This window comes from Leopardus geoffroyi, chromosome B3, assembly GCF_018350155.1.
Source record: "Leopardus geoffroyi isolate Oge1 chromosome B3, O.geoffroyi_Oge1_pat1.0, whole genome shotgun sequence".
NCBI lineage: Eukaryota > Metazoa > Chordata > Mammalia > Carnivora > Felidae > Leopardus > Leopardus geoffroyi.
Window position 1 is genome coordinate 6,074,707 of NC_059337.1, and position 16,898 is coordinate 6,091,604.

The 16,898-nt window shown below is 42.8% G+C and overlaps 1 protein-coding gene and 1 long non-coding RNA gene across 7 annotated transcripts in view; one reads left to right on the plus strand and one right to left on the minus strand.

The window, feature by feature from the left end:
* Positions 1 to 16,284, plus strand: part of LOC123584477 — a 39,653-nt gene extending 23,369 nt beyond the window's left edge. For 3 of the 4 annotated variants that reach the window (XR_006705454.1, XR_006705457.1, XR_006705456.1), the window contains 2 exons: positions 1,894 to 2,006; positions 13,805 to 16,284. This is a non-coding gene — a long non-coding RNA (uncharacterized LOC123584477). The remainder of the gene's footprint in view (positions 1 to 1,893; positions 2,007 to 13,804) is intronic. The other variant, XR_006705455.1, reaches the window with a different exon arrangement.
* Positions 1 to 16,898, minus strand: part of WDR93 (WD repeat domain 93) — a 49,632-nt gene that overhangs the window by 16,382 nt on the left and 16,352 nt on the right. For 2 of the 3 annotated variants that reach the window (XM_045452356.1, XM_045452355.1), the window contains exons 5-9: positions 15,589 to 15,667; positions 13,767 to 13,882; positions 12,105 to 12,143; positions 4,247 to 4,331; positions 367 to 538 (exon numbers count right to left, since the gene is read on the minus strand). In XM_045452356.1, coding sequence (XP_045308312.1) covers positions 367 to 538; positions 4,247 to 4,331; positions 12,105 to 12,143; positions 13,767 to 13,882; positions 15,589 to 15,667 — 491 coding nt within the window. Of the gene's footprint in view, positions 1 to 366; positions 539 to 3,405; positions 3,955 to 4,246; positions 4,332 to 12,104; positions 12,144 to 13,766; positions 13,883 to 15,588; positions 15,668 to 16,898 lie in introns of those variants that run through there. The other variant, XM_045452357.1, reaches the window with a different exon arrangement.

A 16,898-nucleotide genomic window follows, 5' to 3' on the forward strand; every position in this document is an offset into this window, starting at 1 on the left:
GTCAGCTGCTTAACCGACTGAGCCACCCAGGTGCCCCATCAGGAAAAAAGTTTTTAAAGAGAAGATATACATAAGATTGTAAAACGAACTCGACTTCTTCTCCTCTCCATAGATGTCTATTCCCTCTTTGAAATCCACATGATCAGCCTTTGTTCTAACTGTCTTTGAACAATCTCCACATATCTTCTCAAAAAATCCGAAATTTCGGGAAAATCTCCCAAACCAGAAACAGCTTTTAATTCAAGTGCTTGGGTTGATTCCTGTGTGTGCCCTGAGAGGAGACACTCTGCCCAACCCCCACCCCCCACCCCCCACCCCGGCTCGAGGGGAGGGAGGAAGAGGGAGCCGGGCCTCCTTCCTGCTCACCTGAGCCGCTCCTCCCCCCACTCTCCGTCCAGGTACTTCTTGAACAAGGCTTTGAAGATGGCCTCCTGCTGCTCCCACTGAGTGTCCTTGATGAAGTGGTTCTGCCCTGAGCCCAGCCCGTAGCAGTCCTCAATCTTTGCAAAGACTTCCAGGGGGCTTTTAAATGTGGTACCTAGGTTGAAAAGATCCCAGAATTGGTCAAACCATGGGACTTCCCCCTTCCTGATTTTCCCTTCCTTCCTCCACACTTTCCAGTTTCCTGCAGAATCTCTAGTCCTCAGAAATCCATCTGGGAAGCCAGCGGTTCAGTCTTCTCCCCGCCTCTTTCCTCGCGCCAGGCAGCTCAGCGAGCACAGGCTAAGGGCCACCGCCCTCCCCCCTCCTCCTCCTCCTCCAGCCTCACCATCACTTCCTGTTTCCAGATGCCCGGATCCCCAAACGAGGCCAAAGAAAAGTTCACGAGGTCACTAGAGACCTTAGATCACCGTTGCCGTCTTCCCAGCCCAGCAAGGCCCCAAATGTGCCAGTTGCCATCACTACTGAGCCGCTGCTGCAGGGCCCACAGAAACAGACGGTCCCGGCCTCTACCTATGTTGACGTCTATCCAACTACCTTCCTTCAACCATCTCCCTTCTCTGCCGGTCACTTTTCTTACCATTCCCCTTCCCCCCCAAAACCTTTCGTTTCCTTCTTTTTTCAACTGTTCCTAAATCCACAGTAAAACTGGGTCATTTATTTTCTAGGTTCCCACCCCAGCTTTCAGATGGAGGGTGCCCAGGAGGCCCCCGGTGCCCCAGGTCTCCTTGGCCAGAAGCAATCACTGTTACTCATTTCTCACATAAGTTCCTATAGGGAGACCACCTTTGTATAAACAAATGGTAGCACAGGACACACTAGTACCCCCCAAGTGTGGTTCCAAGATGAGCAGGGATCTGAGGGGCTCAACCGGAACTTGTTAGAAATGCAGATTCTCAGGCCCCGACCCCAGCCTGCAGAAACACAAACTGTGTGGCTGGGGCGCAGCATTTTGGGTTTTAATAAGTTCTCCGGCTGAGTCAGATCCAGCTAAAGTTTGAGAATTGCTCTTTGACACCAGCCCCCTTGCATTTTCCACTCACAAATAGCTTGGAGATCGCTTCCTTTCAGTGCTACAGACCTTCCTTCTTGTTGCTTATTTTCATTTACTAAACCTTTTTCTTACTGTGAAATAGAACACGTTCAGCAAAGAGCATTAAAAAATATATATCTTGGGGCGCCTGGGTTGCTCAGTTGGTTAAGCGTCCGACTTCGGCTCAGGTCATGATCTTGCGGCCTGTGGGTTCGAGCCCCGCGTCAGGCTCTGTGCTGACAGCTCAGAGCCTGGAGCCTGTTTCCGATTCTGTGTCTCCCTCTTTCTCTGACCCTCCCCTGTTCATGCTCTCTCTCTGTCTCAAAAATAAATAAATGTTAAAAAAAATTAAAAAAAATATATATATATATCTTAATAAATTATTACAAAGCAAATGTCAAATGTCTGTCTCCACTCAGGTCCAGAGACAGAACATCACCTGCTCCCTGGAAGCTTCGCAGGGGCCCGTCTCCAGTCACAACCTCCTGGCGAGAGCAGCACCCATTCTCTTGGCTTTTCCATAAGCACTGCAGTAAGTTTGTTTTACCTTTGCTGTCTGAATGTGCATCTAAACGAAAAAGCTCTGCTTGGCCTGCTTCTGAGCGTTACACACGGATGGAATTATGAAGTTAACTCTGTGTCTGCCCTCTTTGGCTTAATATTGTGAGATTTGTCCATTTGGTTGTGGACGGCTGCAGTTTGTTCCTTTTTATTGATAGTATTCCATCAAGTGAATACATGTTCTCTTGTTGATGGACATTTCAGTTGTTTCATGATTGGGGCTATGGAGAATCATGTCACTGTTACCATTCTCGTACATGTCTCCTTGTACGTATTTGCTTGCACACTGTCAGGTATATACCTAGGAGGAGGGTGACCACTTCACCCTGGTTTGCTCAGGAGTTCCCTAGGCTTAGCTCTGAAAGCCCCACATCCCAGGAGACCAACCCCTCAGTCCCGGGCAAGCTGGTACGGTCGGTCACACTGCCTCCGAGTGTAAGTGCTGGGTCTCAGAGCATAAATTATCGTCAACATCACTGGATCAAACCAAACTATTTTCCAAAGTGGTTGTGCCGATTTTCATTGCTAACTGTAGTGTACGGGAGGCCTGCTTATGATACATCCTCACCAACTTGGTATGGCCCGCCTCTTTTAAATGTTGCCCTCCTGGTGGGTGTGGAGTGGTAGCTCATTATGGTTTTAATTTGCATTTCCATGATAACTAATGATGTTGAGTACACACATTCATCTGTTTATTGGCCATTTGAATAAGCTCTTGCCTGTTTTATACTGGATTATCTCTTTTTCTTAATAAATTGTAGGAATTCTTTATATATTCTCAGTAGGGACCATTCCTAAGTTTTATGTGTTTTGTAACTATCTTCTCCCACTATGTGGCTGCTCCTTCATGCTTTTAATGATGTCTTGGGATTACTAGAAGTCCTTAATTTTAGTAGCCAAATTTGTCAAATTTTTCTTTTATTGTAAGTGCTTTTTGTGTTTTGTTTAAAAAGTCTTTCCCTATGAAATCATAAAGATACTGTCTTATATTGTTTTCTAAAAGCTTTACTGTTTTCTCTTTCATATTTGCTTCTATGGGTTGTCTGGAATTTATTTTTGTGTATGGTGGGAGGCAGGAGTCGAGTCTCACTTTTGTTTCCATATGGACAGCCAGCACCATTTATTGAAATGACCATCCTTTCTCGCCTGCTCTGTAATGTCACCTCTGTCAGTTATCAAGTGTCCATTTACGTCTTGGTCTGTTCTGGCCTATCATGTTTCATTTATCTATTTTTCTACTACTATATTCTGTATACTATTTCTATCTATATTTCTATATTCTCTCTCTATATATTTCTATCTACTATCCACTTACCTATTTTTCTATTGTGTCTTAATTACTATAGCTTTATAATAAGTCTTGATGGAGCAAATCATATCATCGTGTTCTTTTACAAGAGTGAATTGGCTATTCTTGGCCTTTTGAATTTCCTTCTTTGTTTTTGATAGTTGTAAAGTATTCCTTTGGATGAGTGTACCAGATTTTATTTAATTAGTCTTTTGCCTCTCTAAATAATGCTGCAGTGAACATTCCTATAGATATATCTTTGAGGTTCTGGGCAGGTATTGAGAGGATATACTCTATCCTCTGCCTACAATGGACTTCTCCTCTGCTCCTCTTGACCTACTCCCACTTGTCCTTCAAGTCCTTCTCCCTCCGCACCCCCCCCCACCCCCGGCAAAAAAAAGACCTTCCCAAATGTCCCTTCCTTTGATAAACCCTCTGCCTCCTCCATGGGAAGAGTTGGTCATTCTTTCCTCTATGTTTTCATGGTCCTAAATGTTCCCCATTGCTGCACTTATCATATCCTACAATGCCACTTTCCTCTTATTCTCCCTTGGTAGAACAGCAGCTTTTGGTATGGAAAAGGTGTTTTACTCATCTGTGTGCTTGGTTTTTCATTGGCACTCAGCAAATCCTGATGAATGCATTAACACAGGAATATAGAAATGGATGAACTCCAGCTAGATGCCTGTTTTTCCTGATTTTCCAATTCTGTTAGTTAACTATGTCCTTGTAACGTTTATATTTTTGTCCTTAGATCCCAGAGCTTATGACTTTTCAAAAAATTTCATCCTCAGAACTATACTTGTAATTTAGATATTGCTGCTAATATCTAGAAAAGTTGGGAAATTTGGAGGAAAGCAAAGAAAGAAAAAAACAGAAATTAATATCAGAAATAAAAAGAGTATTAGTTGAATTATACTAACCTGTAACTGGTTTGGGTGGTTTGATCTTCATTATGTGAACTGGCAGACTCAACTTAATGTCTCCTCTAAAACAAATGTTTATATCCTACAAGAAGGAAAAGGCACAGCTAATAAGCCAACAGGGGAGATATAACAGAATCATTAAAAACACATCCCAAAAGAAGACAGAAACAGAGGGAAAGGAAGAAAAACAGATGTGACAAATAGGAAGTAAATAGCAAAGTGATTTATTTCAATCCAAATGTATCAACAATCACATTAAATATAAATGGCCTAACTACCCAATTAAAAGGTAGAGACTGTCGGATTGTCTAAAAAGGTAAGACCCAGGGTGCCTGGGTGGCTCAGTCGGTTAAGCTTCCGACTTCAGCTCAGGTCATGATCTCATGGTTTATGGATTCCAGCCCTGTATTGGGCTCTCTGCTGTCAGGACAGAGCCTGCTTCAGATCCTCTGTTTCCCCGCCCCCCTCCCCCCACCCCTCCCCTGCTCTCTCTCTCTCTCAATAATAAACTTAAAAAAAAAAGTAAGACCCTATTATATGTTGTCAAAAAGAAACTCATTTTAAATACAAAGACACCAATCTATTAAAAGCATAGTAAAAATCCGTCTTGTAAAACTAATCCAAGAAAGTTGGACTGGCTATATTAATATCTGACATAATAGATTTCAGAGAAAAGAATATTAACAGGGATAAAAATTCACTGAATAATGATAAAATGGTCAATTCATCAAGCAGACATAACATTCCAAATGTTTATGCCCCTAATAACAGAGCTTCAAAATACACAAAGCAAAGATTCATTGAAGTGAAAGCAGAAATAGATAAATCTGTAATCTTAGATATTTGAATACTCCTCTCGCAATAACTGATAAGACAGACAGATAATCAGGAAGAATATAGTAAGGCTATAGAAGGAAAAGCAGACATAAATAACTTGACTAACAGCAGCAAAATACACATTTTTTCAAGTGCATGCAGAACACTTACCAACAACATAAACCATATTCTGGGCATAAAGTCTTAAGAAATTTAAAAGGTTTCAAATTATATGAAGTATTTTGTCTAGTCACAATGGAATTAAATTAGAAACCAAAAAAAGAAAAATATCTGGAACATCTCCAGTATTTAGACACTAATATACTTCTAAATAATTCACTGATCAAACAAGAAATTTTTAAAAAAGCAAATAGGAAGTATTTTGAAGTATTTTTAAAAATGGAAACATCCCTTGGGGCGCCTGGGTGGTGCAGTCGGTTAGGCGTCCGACTTCAGCCAGGTCACGATCTCGCGGTCCGTGAGTTCGAGCCCCGCGTCGGGCTCTGGGCTGATGGCTCAGAGCCTGGAGCCTGTTTCCGATTCTGTGTCTCCCTCTCTCTCTGCACCTCCCCCGTTCGTGCTCTGTCTCTCTCTGTCCCAAAAATAAATAAACGTTGAAAAAAAAAATTAAAAAAAAAAAATGGGAACATCCCATCAAAATAGAAAGAATGCAGCTAAAACAGTGCTTAGATGTAAGTTTATAGCACTAAATGCCTATATCAAAAAAGAAGATCTCAAATACATGACCTAGCTTTCTGCCTTAAGAAACTAGAAGGCAAGGAAAAGCTTAAACCAAAAGTAAGCAGAAGAAAGGAAATAATAAAAATCAAATTGGAAACTGGTCAGATAGAAAACAAAACAAAAATGTGGAGACAAAGAAATAAAAAACTGGCTCTGTGATAAGATTAATAAAATTGACAAAACTCTAGCCAAGCTGATTAAGAAAAAAAAAAGAGAGAAAACACAAATTACCACCATCAGAAATGAAGAAAAGGACATCAAAACAGATTTTACAGATAATAAAAAGATAATAAGAGAATATTAACCACTTTAAGTCAATACATTTGATAACTTAGGTAAAAATGGACAAGTTCCTTCAACGACACAAAATACAAAAGTTTGTTTAAAAAGAAAGACCTAACCAGGGCACCTATCTGGCTCAGTCAGAAGAGTGTGTGACTCTTAATCTCGAGGTTTGAGTTGCAGCCCCATGTTGGGGGTAGCAATTACTTAAATAAAAACTTAAAGAAGGTGGGGCGCCTGGGCGGCTCAGTCCATTAAACGGCCCACTTTGGCTCAGGTCATGATCTCACGGTTTATGAGTTCAAGCCCCGCGTCTGGCTCTGTCCTGACCACTCAGAGCCTGGAGTCTGCTTTGGATTCTGTGTCTCCTCCTCTCTCTGCCCCTCCCATGCTCATGCTCTGTCTCTCTTTGTCTCTTGATAATAAATAAAAATGTAAAAAAAAAAAAACTTAAGGAGAAAGAGATGACCCTTTGTCACTAAAGACACTGAATTTATAGTTCCACAAGGAAAACTCCATGGCTAGATGGCTTCACTGGTAAATTCTATCAAACACTTTAAGAAGAAATGATACCAATTCTACACAAACTCTTCCAGAAAATAAAACAGGAACACTCTACTTATTATATGAGGTCAGCATCATCCTGATACCACAACCAAAAGATGTTAGAAGAAAATAAAATTGGGGCACCTGGCTGACTCAGTCAGTAGAGTGTGCAACTCTTAATCTCATGGTTTTGAGTTTGAGCCCCACACTGGGTGTAGAGATTACTTAAAATATTAAGGAAGGAAGGGAGGGAGGGAGGGAGGGAGGGAGGGAGGGAGGGAGGAAGGAAGGAAGGAAGGAAGGAAGGAAGGAAGGAAGGAAGGAAGGAAGGAAGGAAAACAAAAAATATCCTTCATGAACACAGATGTAGAATTAACAAAATATTGGCAAGTTAAAATCAGTAAGTTAGGGGGCGCCTGGGTTGTTCAGTCGGTTAAGCGTCCGACTTGAGCTCAGGTTATGATTTCACATTCCCTGAGTTCGAGCGCCGCGTTGGCTCTGTGCTGACAGCTCAGAGCTTGGAGCCTGCTTTGGATTCTGTGTCTCCCTCTCTCTCTGCCTCTCCCTTGCTCATGCTCTGTCTCTCTCGCTCTTAAAATAGATAACATCAAAACAAAACAAAACAAAAATCAGTGAGCTAGATCCATTATGAACAAGGAAGGGGAATAATGTAAGAGACAGATTTTAATTTTCATACTATAGGAGAAACATATTTACATATATTTATAGTTATATATCTACACTAATAAATGACTTCTGACTGAAATTGGCTCAAAAGTTTTTGAAACAGACTAATAACCATAGAAGAAATTGAAAACATAAGATTTTTTATAGACCTAGAGGTAAAAAAACAAAAAACAAAAAACGATATCCAACTTTCTTTACAAGGCTAGCATAACACTAATACAAAATTGTGTTAAGAAATCCACAAGAAAAAAAAAAAACACCACTATAGGCCAATCTCATGTTTGAATTTAGATACTATCTATGAATACAGAACTATCAGTTTGCTTTGCTGGTATTTTATTTAGGACTTTAATATTAGCAAAACACACTGAAGTATAATTAAATGAATTATTATCAAGCATGGATTACCCAAGAATGGAAGTAAGAAAGTTTTAGAGTACCTGAGTAGCTCAATCGGTTAAGTGTCCAACCTTTGATGTCAGCTCAGATCATGATCTCACGGTTCTTGAGATCAAGTCCCGCTCTGGGCGTTGTGCTAACAGCATGGAGGGTGCTTGGGTTTCTCTCTGTCCCGCTCTCTCTCTGCCCCTCCCCCCCCCTCTCAAAATAAATAAACATTAAAACATATTTTACAAAGAATGTTTCAACATTAGAAAATCTATTAATGCAACCTACTACATTAGCAGATGAAGGAAGAAAGCAGATGAAGCAGATGAAGGAAGAAAGCTCTTCTCAAAAGATGAGGAGAAAGTATTTGGTCAATGTCCATTCCTAATTAAAAAACAAACAAACAACAAACTCCTAGCAAACGGAGGCTAGAAGAACACATGCTTATCTTGATAAAGGATATTTATTTCAAACACCTATAGTAAGCTTCGGGCATAATAGTCAAACAGTTGGAGGACCCCTGTTATATCCTGGATAGTCTATCACACCATGACTATTCAGCATTTTACTAGAGATCCTAGAACATAGAACAAGGCAAGAACAATAAATAGGAGAAATAAATACTTGAGAGAGGAAAAGTTGTCGGTATTTATAGTTATGGTTGTCTAGCTGGAAAATCCAGCCGTGTCAGCTGGCAAACCATTAGAACTTCAGTAGAAAGGCCAACAGTCCTGAGACTAGGGTAAATAAAGGAAGTGAGGCACTTTCAGGAGGCACTCACTCTTAGGTGCCCACCCCCACACTTGCATGACCCCAACAGTGTCTAGGTTTTGCTGACCTCACCGTAATCTTGGCCAAATATAAGATCAACATACAAAAATCGATAGCTTCCCTATGTACTAGTGTAGTGGCCATTGTCATCATTTTGGCTATCCAGCCCTCAACATCTTTTCTACCTTGAGGGGACTCACCTATGGTGTGAGTCTGGGAGAATCTGTCTCCCTCTAAGGAACTGAAGGGACCAGATTCTTCTTTCTGTCCCTTGGAGGTTAGGGTGTTGGCACATGACCGAGGCTCAACCAGCTGTGTGCTCCTGCCTGGGACTGTGACTCTTGAGGAAGTGACACAGAGATCCAGAAGCAGGAGAGAAATTATTCACAGTGGAGGTGGCCATGTCAAGAGCCCAGTGACAGAGCCGTCATGGAAAGCCCAGCATCACCTTTGGTGGCTGTGTCTCTTGGGGGGGGGGGGGTGGTGGTGATGGTCAGGAGTAGTGGTAGTAGGGTCCTGGCTACAATGTTTTTACTGCCTACCCTCCCTTGTGCCTTCCAGTTCTCTGAAACTTGATATCCTTACAACTTCTTTGCGCAAATGAGTTGATGAATACTGATACAGCCTCGGATCAGCAATAACTAGCTAGAAAATATAGATGGTAGTGTGAACAGGTAACATTTAACACCTCTCCTTCCTGAAACCCCATGAAAATGACAGGAAGGTGCTTTTTAAAAAAGGAATAGGGGTGCCTGGGTGGCTCAGTCGGTTAAGCGTCCAACTTCGGCTCAGGTCATGATCTCACGGTTCGTGGGTTCGAGCCCAGCGTTGGGCTCTGTGCAGACAGCTCAGAGCCTGGAGCCTGCTTCTGTCTCCCTCACTCTCTACCCTCCCCTCCTTGTGCTCTGTCTCTCCCTCTCAAAAATAAAAATAAACATTAAAAAAATAAACTCATAAGGAATAAGAGAATAAAAAGGAAACAAAAGCAAGAAAATTTTGGACTTGGGAAGCAGGTGGCTAAAAGATTTAGCAGACCCAAGAAAGATCTGAACCAGTAAGGGAGAAAGCCTGGGAGTCACTTGATTCACATCACAAAGGCCCTAAAGACGCAAGAAAATGGCAGCTCAGGTGTCTCTGGGTTCAACAGGATTGGGTGAAAATCTCTTTAAGACGCTTTTAAACTCTTAGACTCCCTAACTGCAAGTAGCCGACAGAATGCAGTTAAAGTTTACATACTGAATGTTGAGGTCACCCCTCCCACACCCCAAGGCATGTTCCCCAACCGCCTCTGCAACTCAGGTGAGAGCTGGGTTGTTAGAGTAAAGGCAGCACCTGCACGGAGCGGTAAGCGAGGCCTCGCCCACGTCCTTCCCGGGGAGCTGCACCCAGCCTGTGGGCGCCACGCGCCATAGCTTTCCCCGGTGTCTGTGAGCATCTGTGCTTCCTGTCGATTTATCTTGTACATACATTAGCATGCCTAAGAGAGGTTATTTGGGGGGTCTGGGAATGCTCAAACGTTGTCCCACGTAAGTTAGTGGTAATTGCTTCTTCACTTTACCCCATGTTGGCTTAGAAAGGTGTTTCATAGGCACACTCTACTTAAGGACAGCAAGGGGAACCTGTAGTCTCAAGACACAGACAGGAGCATGTCCCAACACTGCAGCCCAGCTGGGGTACCCTTTAGCAAAACCAGTTAACAAGCCCCACCCATGCCCACAGGGCTGGCTTCCTGTCAGTTTCTCAGTAACCCCTACCTTTAGATAGGAGTAGAGAGCCAACTGAAGAAAGTATCTGTTTGGAAAGACAGAGACCAAAACGAATAGTAGGGAAAAAAGCAACTTTGGGGAAATAGACCAAACATGGAGAAGAAACATCAAAAATTATCATAAATGTTTTTAGGAAAGTCATTAACATTTATGAAAGAAAGAAAAGAGAACATAAAGAAAAAGGGGAGGCTCTTGTAAATGAAAATATGATAGCAAAAATGAAAAACTCAGAGAGTGGAGACACTGAGCAGATGAGCTCTCCCCAAAGGTAGAACAACAACAAAAATATGGAAAATAGAACAGAAAATACACAATAAGGTCACCCCGCTAGCACGTGGCATTGACGAGATTAGAATCCTGGCAGTTTTGCTCCAAAGTTCATTAAGGTCTTGGTGCAGGCAGATGAGTATTTTAATGGAATAGGATAAAGAACATAGAAATAAAATAGGAATGATAAAAGGTCACATTTCAAAATAAATGGGAAAAGATGACTCAAAAATATTTGTGTGACAATTGGCTACTTAAAAAAAACAGATTAATGTTGGCTCCTTCCTCACTCTGTTCACAAAAGACACTCCCCTATGAATTAAAGAGGGAAATGTCAAAAATGAAACTCTGAGATTATTAGAAGAAACCACAGGAGAATTTATTTATAACCTTGAGGTAGGGAAAGCCTACTTACGTGCGATGGGTATAAAAAAAAAAAAAAAAAAAGGAAACTCCAACTGCATCAAAACTTATAACTTCTTTACAACAGAAAAGCACATAAACCAAGGAAAAAGGGAAACAACAAACTGGAAGAAAATATATAACAAGCAAGTGATACAGGCAGGCAATTCAAAGAAAACCTCAGTGGCCAATAAAAAATATGAAGAGATCAGTGAAAATTACATGAGATGCCATTGTATTTCATTAGTTTGCGCACACACACACACCCCCCCCCCACACACACACACACTGGAAAGCATGGTATGCTCTCGGCCTCAAAGGGAGAGCTGGGAAGCCCCCCGCCCCGGGGAAGCCACTCTATTCTCTAAGGTATCCCAATACAGAGATGAAGCCCCCCAAGAAACTTGGCTTGGTGGAATGGGCTGTTATTTTGGCAGGGGCAAATTGGGTTTCATGGGACCTGAGTATATACATTTTAGGGGTCTCTGTAAAAGAAAGAACACAAAATTTTCAACACAAAATGCCCATAGCCACCCTAATACCACCCAATATGGGGGGAAATGTGACAGGGGAAGTTTGAGTGAAAACAGACAGTGTTCCTAAGTGACTGGTTAAAATATTACTTTTGCTAATTTTACAAAAAAATACATGTGAACACATTGGTCAGACCCCTCACAGGGCCTTGGAAGGGGCCATACAAGTGAGGGGCCCTGAAATTTAACCCCCCGTGTCTTCTTGGAAATCTATCTCTGGACAACTGACTTGGGTCAATTATCCTCAAGGATAGGGGACAACTCTCCATGGATGAGGCATGAGATTAAGTCACAGAGTATCTGAAAAGAGTGCCCTGTTGGAACATTTCACTAGTATACTTGATATTTAAAGTAAATTTCAAGTCAAAATAAAAATCTATAGCATGCGACTTGAATCTGTCTCCCTGGAGATTTTCTTTGAAGTTCCTTACCATTGGGGCGCCCGGGTGGTTCAGTCGGTTGGGCGTCCGACTTCGGCTCAGGTCATGTTCTCACGGTTCACGGTTCGAGCCCTGCGTTGGGCTCTGTGCTGACAGCTCGGAGCCTGGAGCCTGCTTCAGATGCCGTGTCTCCCTCTCTCGGGCCCTCCCCTGCTCACGCTCTGCCTCATTCCCTCTCTCAAAAATAAACATTAAAAAAATACGTAAAGTTCCTTACCATTTCCAAATTATCTGAAGTCCCAGAATCAGGAGTATGCTGAGGAAAAAAGTGAGAAATTAATTCACAATAGGCTTGATGTCCGTCCCCCCCACCTCCTCTGAATCTCTTTCTTCCCCTGTTACTGTTGGCGGTAGTGACCTGTAGAAAGAAACAGAGGACCGATATTTGTGTGGTCCTCTGGCCTGCAGGATTTTTAACACACGATCCCTACTGTCTAAGATCTTAAAATGTAGTAGGGGAAACTGGAAATAACGATACGAGCAAAAATGAATGAACAGAGGTAAGGAGATCAGTCAGGAAGCCAGTGTAAAAATCTAAGTCGAAGTGAATATTCCTGATTGGCAAAATATATTGGCGATGTTGGCAATTTTATTTAACCAACTCTACATGTAAGTCACAGTACCAGGACTACCCCTGGGACTGGTGTTATTTGGTTGGTTCTCAATTATGGAAATGAGTGAATTATGGTGAGAAACATCCCCTTTGCAAGGTAGTTTTCCCAGTTGGATAATAAATTAAGCCCTCAAAAAAATGTATCTTTTGGATACGGAGTATGATACTGTGTGGTTGGTTAATAAGGAGTAGAAGGTGTGTTCTTAACAGTCCAGAAAATTATCATCTAGTTCATTTAAAAAAAAAAAAAACCTTTCATGCACCAAAGGATAACTAAAATTCAAGGTAGTATATGGGGAAATGCCAAAAAAGAGGTATAAGAAATAAATTCTGTAAGAGTTTAGAGGAGGAAGATCTCTGGGCTGGTAACTCTTCCAGTGATCAGGACTACACCCCTCTTTGAAGACATTCACTGGGGAGAAAAGGCATTTGTTTGAAGCCACTCAGTGAACTCAGTGGTGAATGTGAGTCTCAAACTCACTCTCCTATATTAATAAGTTCATAAGTCTTTTGCACCTGATACAGTGTGTTTTAAAAGCTGACCCAATTAATAATTGTTGCTGGTTAAAAACTAGTAAGTGCATATTGGATGGATGAGCAGATCAGGTCTCAGAATAATATTTACTGAGGAACTATATTTTAAAGACACAGCACAAGGTCCACATATAATTAAACTGAAGTGGGGGCCTGTGCTGGCTCAGTTGGTAGAGCATGCAGCTCGAGGTCTCGGGGTTGTGAGTTCGAGCCCTATGCTGGACATAGAGATTACTTAAAAAAAACTAAAAAATAAAAATAAATAAACTGAAATGGTAGAGCTCCTGATTTCTAAGAATGTGAAAAATATATATACTGTATTCCCATATATCAAGAACAACCTGTTTATACCATAATCTGGGAAATTCAGTGGAATGCAAGGCATGAAAGGATTATTTCAGCCCAGATGGGGAAAAAAATTACCAATGAGGCAGGAGTCAGGATAAAAGATGACCCCCCACCCCCCGAAATGCCTGGGAGTGGCTTTGGTGCAGAGGCGACTCTCAGACCAGAGACAGAGTGGGGCTCCCACTGCTGAAGACACCTCTATTTTTTAATATCTCATTTTAACCAAAGCAAATCGACTTTGGAGTCGTGGGCCGGAGCACCTGCTGTCCTCTCCTACAGCCTCTGTAGGGCCCCCTTCATCTTGAAATTCCAAGGAGGATTTAGTTTGGATGTGGGTCAAGGGTAGGGAGAAACCTATCCGTGGGAAAGGGAGAGGTCTCCTACCAGTTGCAACTGTCTGACTTTCTTCTTTGGATTTATAGCAAGTTGGGGGTGCTCCACTTCCTTGAGCCAAGACTCCTTGGGCAATCTGTACACATCCAGCCAAATCTCTCCGGCTCCTGCATTGGGAAACCACGGACCCGTTGAGCAATCACGAGCAGGCGAGAAGTCGCCTGTGAGGGATGGCCTGTCTTCTCAGAACCCCTGGCCCAGAGACCTGCTGGCGCCCTCGGAACGGCAACTTTGACAAACGGAAGGAGATGTCATTGCAAGTCCTTGCTCCTGGAGAGCTGGTGAGCCCCGACCTATGGGCCTCTGCCACCTGAAGGAAACAGGGCTCCTCCCACTCACAGCGCTGAGATGACCGTTTTTTAACCAAGCTGCCTGCTCTGGCCGGTCCCCATGTTTTCTAGGCTCCAAATGGTAAATTTCAGTGACATTCTGTCCCACAGCTTTTCCCGTCTGGGGAGGACGGTGGTATAAACAGCCTCAGTAACTGAGAGGGGCACGGCTGAGGGCTAGAATTGGGAGAGATCGCTCAAGAGCATTCTTGGGGCTGATATTAGAGGAGGTCACAACCCACGGAAGTGGCTGTGGGGCTTTAACTCATCATAGAAACGCACTCAGCTCCTATCTGGAATTCCTGTCAACCTGGGAAGGCTTGCGTTCCCATGGTGTGGACATCTGGCTCAGTGTTTCCTCTAGAAAGTAATCATCTGGACACCTGGGTTTCAGACTTCCGCCCCCCAGTCCTGTGAGAGAATAAATATCTTTGGTTTTGAGCCACCCGGTTTGTGGTGCTTGGTTGGGGCAGCCCCAGGAACTACTAAAGAGTATAAAAGCTTCCTTTGATGCATAAAACATTATGAAGTATACGCTTTCTCTCAAGCACTTCACATTTGAGGGGCCCGGGGCAAGAATATAAATAGAGGCCCAAAGTTAAAAATCAAGCAAACAGTCACTTGAATAAAATATGTCCTATCACCATAGTAATGATTACAGCAGGTAGGATCCAAGGATGAATGCTGGAACTGGTGACCATCCTTTAAGGGGACCCAGGATACGTGCGTTGCCTCGTGTTTATCATTACTGTGGTGGTTTCAATATATGCCCCCAAATTCTTTGATCCTCCTACCTCAAAGAGGTAGAGAGGCTTCAATCCTCTGCCCCAGAGTGTGGTCCAGGTATAGTGACTTGCTTCTAACAGAGTACGGGAAGGGAAGTGTTTTATCAATGGAGGAATCTGGCAGACACCTGTTGGGCAGGTGATGTCGCTAGCACATACACCCTGATATACAGTGACGAGAGCACTTTGCCCCTGTGGCATCTCCCCCAAATCCTTAGCCCCAGTTGAATCATGAGAAAAATATCAGGCAAATTGAAATTGAGAGACATTGTGCAAAATATCGAATCGGTATTCTTCAAAAAAGCGTCGAGGTCAAGAAAAACAAAGACCAAGAAATTGTCATAGATGGGAGTAGACTAAGAAGACACGATGAGTAAATATAATATGATATCCTGAACTGAGCCTTGGAACAGAACTATTAGTGGAAAAACTGGCGAAATCTGGGGGGAAAAAAAACCTTTAGTTAATAGTATTATACCAATGTCATTGCTTAATTTTGACAAATGGTCACATTAAATGTCGGTATTGGGGAAGCTGGGCGAAGGGTGCAGGGGAACTCTGTACCTATCTTTGTAGCTCTTCTGTAAATCTTTGCAACGTTTCTGTAAATAATTTCTAAATAAAACGTTTGGAAAAAAGGTGGTCGTCTGCAAGAGACTACACATCTGAACCTTCTCAACCACCTTTGGTTAATCTTGCCTTGTAGGAGGAAGGCTGCGAAGTCGCCTCCGTGGGAGATCTCCGTCTTCAGACAGGTGGTTTGCTTGCTGGTATCGTCCTGGGAAGAAGAGAGGGGCGGAAAGAGGGAGCTCAGCCTGAGGGCGGACGGGAGTGTGTTTCGGGGTCTCTTGGGGTTCATACCAGGAAACATGAGTCCTTTTAAAGCTCATGACACAAAAAAGATGTCTCAAAATGCTTCATATTTCCCATTTTTGTACAGGAGTTGGTCAAGATCATATGTAAAGAAGCAGAACTCGATTTTCTGCCTAAACGTTTTTGGACTTATTTCCTGGTTTTTTAAATATTCCAGATGGTTGTGGTGATTGCATACTATCTGTTCTCCTGGTCATATCTGCAAACTCTAAAGACCTGTGCCAGCACTCAGTTATTCAAAATGAGATGAAGAAAGTTCTACTGAAAACTCTGGTCAGCCACTTGAAGAAAGGCTCCATCTGGACCTTAGCAGTGCCTCTGTCTGTTCCGGCTGCTATAACAAAATACCATAGACTGGATGGCTCACAAACGATGAACCTTTATCTCTCACAGTCCTGGAGGCTGGAAATCTAAGATTTCCAAAGACTTCAAGAACCTGGCCGATGCAGTGCCTGCTAAGGGCCTGTTTCCTGGTTCACAGATTTCCTGCCTGCCACCTTCCCGGTGTGTCCTTACATGGCAGAAGGGTTGAGGGAGCTCTCCTAGGCCTCATATAAGGGCACTAATCCCTTGCCCTTGTCCTTGATGAAGGCTCCGTCTTCATGACCTAAACACCTCCCAGAGGTCCCACCTCCCACTATCATCACAATGGGGATTAGGATTTCAACCCGGATTTTGTGGGGACACAAACATTCAGTCCATAGCAAGTAGAGACTGATTGTAACCCTAGTATGAAATCTACTCGAATTTCAGGCCAGGTGAGAGACCCCATGTTTATGGTTGTCTATGACTTGCTTTTTAATTTTCTTAATTGTATCTTTATAATAACAAAGACAATCAGTAGTAGTAGTAATATTTTAAGTTTATTTATTTTGAGAGAGAGAGGATGAGCAGGGGAGGGGCAGAGAGGGGACAGAGGATCCAAAGTGGGCTCTGTGCTGACAGCAGAGAGCCCGATGTGGGGCTCGAACTCACGAACCGTGAGATCATGATCTGAGCTGATGTTGGATGCTTAACTGACTGAGCCACTCGGGCGCCCCAAAGATAAGTATTATTATTTTTAAGGGCGTTATTCAGGCTCTGTGCTGACAGCTTGGAGCCTGGAGCCTGGAGCCTGCTTCAGATTCTGTGCCTCC